General features: G+C 43.3%; 1 protein-coding gene and 1 non-coding gene across 2 annotated transcripts; one reads left to right on the top strand and one right to left on the bottom strand.

The window, feature by feature from the left end:
- Positions 1-2,937: 2,937 nt before the first annotated feature.
- DEFB136 (defensin beta 136) lies at positions 2,938-3,616 on the bottom strand. The gene is made up of 2 exons (XM_060655788.2): positions 3,562-3,616; positions 2,938-3,110 (listed from the first exon to the last, which is right to left on the bottom strand). Exons 1-2 carry the CDS (start codon positions 3,614-3,616, stop codon positions 2,938-2,940), a joined length of 228 nt encoding a protein of 75 aa, XP_060511771.2.
- Positions 3,617-6,854: 3,238 nt separating this feature from the next.
- LOC132693481 (small nucleolar RNA SNORA72) lies at positions 6,855-6,986 on the top strand. Its single transcript, XR_009616848.3, has one exon. It is a non-coding gene; the product is annotated as a small nucleolar RNA SNORA72 (small nucleolar RNA).
- Positions 6,987-7,778: the final 792 nt, after the last annotated feature.

The following is a 7,778-nucleotide window of genomic DNA, read 5'->3' as shown; positions in this document are numbered from 1 at the left end:
TATTCTCCAGGGGGAGGCTGGGAATGTTCAGTAAGAGGAAAAATGTTGGTTTTCACAGAAAAGGTTGATTGGTTTGCAAACCCTTTCCTAGACTTAAGCTCCCCTCTTTGTGTTTAAACAGATGTGAGTAGAGACTCTACCCACCCCAAAGAAAATGCAAACCCCCCCTTTTATAGCTTGTGCTGGGTTGTCTAGTGTTCCTCTCCAAATTCTGTCCACTTGGAACTTCAAAATATGACCTTATTTGGAAATAAGGTCTTTGTAGATGTAACTAGTTGAGACGAGGTCATACTGGATTAGAGTCAGCCCTAAATCCAATGGCTGGTGTCCTTATAGAACGCCATGTCAAGATACAGAGACCCTCACAGATGAGGAAGAAGAAGTGATGTAGCTCTAAGCCAAAGAGAGCCAAGGATTGCCAATAACCACCAGACCTCGGAAAAGACAAAAAACGATTTTTCTCTAGAATCTTCAGAGGGAACGTGGCCCTGCTAATACCTTGATTTTCAACTTTCTTGCCTCTAGACCTGTGAGAAAATAAATTTCTGGTGTTTTAAGCCACCCAGTTTATGGTAATTTGTTACGGCAGACCTGGACCGAAAACGTAGCCAAAACTTTAGACCTCCAAGTCTGATTCTGAAGAAAGAAATTTATACTAAGGTGTCAGGAGGGGGTTCTGATTGTCCCTGAGATTCTGCTTTCCCTTTGCGTGTGTCAATGGATACTGTTTTGATTCCTACTGCCACGGCTGTGCTGGCTTCACGGTGTATGGGTAGAATTCGGGGGCAGGAGTGCTATTTGTCTTCCATGCCTTTCCCCAGGGGCAGCAAAATCCTTCCTTTTATGTACCCCAACCTAACACCCTGCCAGGATAGTGAAGCCAGATGACACATTGCCAAGCATGTTACATACTTGCCATCAATTACCTCAGATAATGTTAAAACAACTGTACGATAAGGTATTGGTAAACGTTCTCAGTGTCCTTCAGATTTCTTGATTTCCAGTAACACGCATTCACTCCGGACATTTTTAAGCTTAAGGGGAATGCACTAGAGCTGGACCTCACAGAAAAGGCTTGGAAGGTGGCCATAAATGAAGGGGCCCTCTCCGGTCACTCTGCTGGAGTAGGGTCCTGAAACAACCTGTTGCACTAGAAGCAACAAGTTTCCCGATGGTGCCCATGTAGTGAGACAGATGTCTGATTGCTAAGCCTAAATCCTGGACTTTCTGCATGGCTGCCCTGTGATATGGAGAACACAGATGAACCGTTTTGGCTTCCTCAGAGAGGATGGCCACTATCTCTAGGGTTTTACCCATGGAGCCACAAGGTGAGTACAAAATGGCTTTTATGTGTGATAATTCAGTCCTCTTCTTTATTTCATATGTGGGCTTTCAGCAAGAATAACTGAACGTTCCAGTCTCGTCCAAGCTGCACTGAAGAGCATCAAAGACAGTGATGAGTGTTTCTTCTTGCATCCCGTTGTCAAAGTTAGAGCCGTATCTCACCCCAGGCTGATATAATCATGATTTGGGGAACCACAAGAAAAGGGTAGAGATCTTTAGCCTTTATTTTGGGTTGTGGACCCTTCTGAAATCTGATGAAGGAATATTTGCTTTCTCCCTTCACCCAGATTTCTCTTTTTATTTCCTGCTTTTATGTTTTGAGCCCCACATCAGGCTCTGCGCTATGAGTGCAGAGCCTGCTTGGGATTCTCCACCCCGCCCCCCACCCCTCCCCTACTTGTATGTGCTCTTTCTTTCAAAACAAATGAATAAACTTCAAAAAACAAAAAAAGGCTAGCTAAAATATAGATGCCCTGGCAAGCTAGCCCTGAGGACTACTGATGATTTCTGGTTTTTCTTTTTTGCTGGAATGTTGAGGATTAAGATGGGAGAGCCCGAGCAGGCAGGACTTCCAGAAAGAATGAAGCCCTGCCTAGCTTTCCAGTGTGGAGACTCAGATGTGTTCCTTCAGGCACATCCTTGGAGAAGGGAAACCCCGAGACTCAGCTGGTGTTCTTTTTCCTGAGCTGCTAATGACAAGGATCTCCACGAAGATCTGTGACCTCTGCCCCTGGGGGAGGGGGCACTGGAGGGGTGGTGAAGAGATGCTGCTGGAGCAAGGCTGTCCCACTGACAGCTGGGAGTTTTGTGTGGGTCTGTATGGCTCATTGCTTCCACCCCAGCAGTTGGCGAAGTGATGGTTGGTGTGTGGAATCTTAGGGCAACATTGATCTTGATGCATCAGAGCTACTGAGTAGAGCCACAAATGCAATGTAGCAGCCAGGAACGTTACAGCTTTAAGCCACAGGAAGAATTTTGAGGGGCTTGCTGTTCCATGGATCTACTTGGATTCTTGACTCCTCATTGGATTACAACCTACAATCACTACAAACTACAATTAATACTTCCAGTTAGATTCCTACGCTTAGCAATTGAGAGGTGGTATAGATTAACAGTAAAGACACTGGCTCAAGACTGTCTGGGTTCAAACCCAGTACTAACTAACTCTTACTGGTTGTGTGACCTTGAAAAATTCCTTCATCTACAATACTGGAGAAAAAAGTTGATTTTGTTGTGAGAATTAAGTGATTTAGTAGATGTAAACCACTTAAAAGTGTGACTGGCACACAGTAAGCTATTGTTATTGAGCCCAGCATACATCATATCCTTGGGCCGGTAGCCACGTGTTAATCAACTGAATTTAAATTGGAAATAGGAATTAGTGATTGGAGACGGGAGGGTGGAAAAAAAAATAGGAGATGCATTTTGCCCCAGTGCCCCTTTACAAAATACTTCTGGAATTTTGCCAGTCAGTTCGTGAGAATCTGCCTCTCATTTGCTACCCAGGGCTCATTAATGATCCTTCACACAGAGTGTAGATTTTATCCTTTTAGCTATTCATGTAGCCTTTTAATTGGATCCGTGAGGTGAGGGTCAATACTCATCGACCTGGGGAGGATTATTTTTCAACATTTTTACACAACAAGACAATATGTTGTGACAGAATGAAACCCACGTCCATCCCACTCTGCAACCGAAGAAGCACTTGCCTTTGAGCGCAGTGCAAGTACGAATTTGTATTCCATCATGTCCAAACAATCCATTCCCTGAAGGAAAAAAAGAATGGAAAAGAAAAATCAGACTTCTGAGGCTGGGAGAAATCCTAGACCTGCCCCTCTCTTCCTGATGGGGGGCCTATTACTTTGCAATTTACCTTTTACCTTCTGTCCTCTCACCTCCTGTCATCTCTCAGTGAGGGCCACCACGTCTAAGGCTCATCAGAGGAAGTTGGAAGGAAATAGGAATTTGGATAGCTGAACGGTGACATGTGTGGTATGAAGTTGGCCTCACTCTCTCGAGCTTGGGTAGGCTTTCAGGATGTGGCAAACGATGAGTGGGGCAGACACTGAAGACCACTAACTTAATTCCCATCCTTGGCTTGCTGATCCATCTGATATTGGCGTCCCCCTGCTGGTCTTATGCCCAAAGGGGATTTTAAGTACCTGTGTTCTTGGAAGACCCCCATTTTCATGATCAGACCTATACCCATCATCTTACCTGAAGGCAGTGAGATTACCAGGAGGAAGAGTAACCCAATGAGAGAGTGCCTCATTGCTGATGAGGGCACAGAGCTGGAACATTCTGGGGGTGGCTGCCTGGAAGCTTCCTTTATAGAGCTGGGCAAAGTTGGGTGGGGCTGAGCACTGGCCTCATTCTACTTGGAAGGGCATTCAGGGGAGACAGGCTTCTTCAGGCTTAGAGGAAGAAAAGTTCCTGGTCCTGTCTTTGCTACTTCCTCTTTTACCAATCATGAGAAAAGAAGGAACTCAGTCAAGGCCAAACAAGATCCGGGACCAGGCATCCTCATGCCCAGGCCCAAATATTTATCCTATAACTTCATATGTATAGTGATAGAAAAATGGCAGGGAAAATGTCTACTCTCTTTCTACTTTGTTTCTCCTTTCCTTGGGAGTCCCATTGAGAACACAGGAGACAAGGGAAGCAATGTTATGAACACGGGCTTAACTTAAGATCACAAAGGATGTGAGCAAGATCTTGCTGTGTTTCCAGAAATAAAGAGTCTTAAGGTGTCAACTGTTGGTCTGACCAAGAGTTAGGTAGGTACTCAGACATAACAGAGAAGGGGTATGCTTCTCTTTGGGCAGCAGATTTATTCACCTGGTTGAGGCAGATGGTATAGGGAATGTGTCACCCAGGAAAGTTCACCAAGGGCTTTGTTTTCCAAATGGCTGCTATTGAAATGTTGCCTCGTATTTGGAAATTTTAAGGGTTCTGGGAAAGGTTGTCTTTTTGGAGTGGGTAGGTTGGAACTCTCTTCTGGTTTCTTACAGGAAGTGCCAGATCACTGCTGTGTGCAAGGTTGGATGCCCAGCATTCAGAGTAGAGCAGGACACCACTTCCCTGGAGCTATAGGGGCATAGCTCCAGAGAAGGATCATTAGGTCTGTCTTCCCTGGAGAGGTGGAGGATGACCAAAAGTTGAGGAGACGCTTACTTTGGTTATATTCTTGCCTCGAGGCAGGCTTGTACCCAGGTGTCCCATAACCATAGGATTCTGAGTCTGTAAAATGGTAGTAGAGCATAATTTTATTGGTTATGCTCCATTTTGCAGTCACATACCCTTGGGTAAATTATTTAGCATCTCTGAGCTTCAGCTTCCTCTTCTCAAAAAGTGCACTGTAAAAGGGTTTTCTGAGGATGACAAATTACAAAGTGCATTACACTCATCCTGGTGTAGATTAGGCTCTTCACTCCTCCTCCTCCTCCCTCTCCCCCTCCTCTTCTTCCTCCTCCTCCATCACCACCAGCACCTCTTCTTTCTCTTCCTTCTCTTCCTCCTTCATTAAATTCCACCATTAGAGCTGTCTTTCTTTCTTTTTTGTACACTCTCTCCAAGAGATCTCTTAGCGAATGCAAAAAACAGCCAGGAGAGTTTTATTCTGGGTTCCAACAATGTGCATTGTTGGGAGTACCACTGTGGGTTGGCATGGGAGTTGGGGAGAGGAGGTGTGATAATGGCCTGGAAGTAAGTAGTTCAATACTAGATCAGGGCTGAGGATTCCCTTGAATGACTCCATAGAAGACTCCCAGGTCCTGCATGGGGCATATACTTCCTGCCCATACAATGGAGGCCATATCCTGACCATCTGCTGCCATAGACAAAGCATAGACTCAGTTGGCACCTTCCCATTCTTTTAGAGATGGAGGAAACAAGGCTTGAATGGGTGAATGGGCTTGTAAAAGGGAAGACTCAATCTGTGAGCTGTGCTGGCATAAAATTTTCAGCTCTCTTGATTCTCAGTTCAGAACTCTGTCCTCCATATATTTTAAGTTTATTAATCATGCATTTGGAAATATGGAAAGTATGAGCCTAACATTTTCTAAATACTTCTGAGCCTCCTCCTATACCTGATCCTGGAAAAGCAAATCTAAGACGCATTTGGAGATTAGCAGGTGTGGGAGATGGACCCTTTCCTTTCCATTCGTGCATGTCTTGATTAAGTCACCATCCCAACCTTTGGACAGGAGCTTTTCTTACCTGTGCTGAGTGTTCCCACCTCCTGTCTGAGGTCTTGTTGGGAAAAGGTGCCAGGGAAGCACGAACAGCTTCATACTATCCCCTTTAATGTTGCTCTGTTGGAAATTTCTTCTTTATTTTAGTTTCCTAGAATTTTTGTGCTCTCCTGATCATGTCTACCTTCAAGAAAAAAAACCCACCATTGCCAACAATGGCTACACCCCCTCAGCTACTTTAATGAATTAACTTGTTGAAGGAGGAAGCCCCTTTCCTGACTGCCTCGTTCACGAGTCAGATAGTTCCTGGGTGCAATGACTTCATGCTCATTTTTCTCTATGTGCAAGCTTATTTTCCCCCATGGCTCAATAAGTCATTGATATATATGAAATTTAATACACACAAAGAAAAATAAAATCATACACATAGTTTAGTGACTGAACGTAAAGCAAACACCATGGGGTCACCTCTTAGATCAAGAAAACAGACCTTTTCCAGCACCACAAAAGGTCCCAGTGAACTCTTAAGTGACTATAGCTCACTACCTCCCCAACAAGGCAACCGCTGCTCTGACCCAGGTAATCATCACTTTCTTGCTTTGCTTTATGGTTTTCTCTTTAGTATGGATCACTAACCAGGGTAGTTTAATTTGCCTCTTTTTGACCTATCTGTAAAAGGCGGCACAAAAGTATTACTTGTGACTGTTTTCCTCTTTTCTTTATTATATTTTAAAGATATTTGTATATTTCTGTGTGTAGCATTAGTTTTTGCTTCTGTCTATTGACTATTTAATATATTTAGGATGGATGACAAGTATTTGAGTTGCTTCCATGGATTACCAAAGAGTCCTGCTGTGGGACATTCTTGTACTTATATTCTGTGCACACAGGCTTGCTTCTTGGAGGATAGATACCTTGGAGTAAAATTGCTAAGTTACAGGACATGCATAACGTCAATTTGTTCTAAATGTCAAATTGTTTACTAAAGTGCCTTTTACTAATTTTTATATCCATCAGCAGGTGTATAAGGGTTTTGGTCACTCCACATTCTTAGCACTACTTGGTATTGTCAGACCTTTATACTTAGACAACTGGATGGTGGTCTAGTGGTCCCTCAGGGCAGATTAATATAATTTCCCTGATCACAAATAAGGTGAGGTATCTTTTTGTATGTGTATTGGTCATTTAGGGTTCCTCTTTTTTTTTTTTTTTAGCTTTGATTTTATGTTATTCCTCTTTTGATAAGTATCTAGTTAAGTCATTTGCCCTTTTTTTTTTTTTTTTTTCTACTGGCTTGTCCATGAAGAATAATTTGTACTGCGAATATTCTTACTGTTCTGATTTTGTAATGATCAGGGCAGGCTAAACGTTCAGTATATTAAGACCAGGTATGTGTCCCCAGACCTAGTTCTTTCCCTAGGCCTGGTTTTATAAATGCTGGTGACAAACCAAGTCTGATTTATATGATGCACCTTATATGGGAAATATCTGTGACTCAGAGTATCTGCTCATCCTAGATAAATGACAGCACAGCTAGTGTAAGATAACCATTGGAAGATAACCATTGCTAATTTGATGATTATCAGTTGCCATTGAGTGAATTGTAAAACTATTGAGTTTTATTTTCTAAAAAAACAAACAAAAAACTTTACAAATTATGGGATTGTCCAAGATGGCGGTGTAGAAAGATCCTGAATTCATCACCTCCTATGGACATACCAAATCTACAACTACATATGGAATAATTCCTGCTGAAAAAGAACTGAAAACTAACCGAACAGCTTTCTCCACAAGAGATAAAACGACTGCATCTAGATTGGGTAGGAGAGGCAGAGACACTGTCTCACCAAAACCCTACCCCTGGCTCTGTGACACATAATTGGAGGGATCTCACTTCTAAAGCCTCTCCCTGAGGAGAGAGGGGTTTATGTCACACTTTGGGCACCCCAACCCTTGAGACCTGCGCCCAAGAGACCATGCCCTCAAAATGCCTGTCTTTGAAAACCAATGCAGCTTACATCCGGGGATCCTGAGGGGCTATGGGATCTGAGATACTTCTTTTGAGGGGCTTGTGAGTGGACTCACTTGTCCGGAACCAGTGCAAAGGCAGCAGTTTGAGAGGTGATTGAATTTTATGTGATGGTGATTCTGTTGGTCATATTAAAGAGTCTACTGGAGGAGTAGGGATTAATTGGGATTTTTCTTGGAATGGAATGGAGTGTAACGTATTTTTGTGCTCTT

Source organism: Panthera onca, chromosome B1, assembly GCF_046562875.1.
Source record: "Panthera onca isolate mPanOnc1 chromosome B1, mPanOnc1 haplotype 2, whole genome shotgun sequence".
Lineage (NCBI taxonomy): Eukaryota > Metazoa > Chordata > Mammalia > Carnivora > Felidae > Panthera > Panthera onca.
Note: the sequence above shows the minus strand (reverse complement) of the source record. Positions and strands in the feature narration are given on the sequence as shown.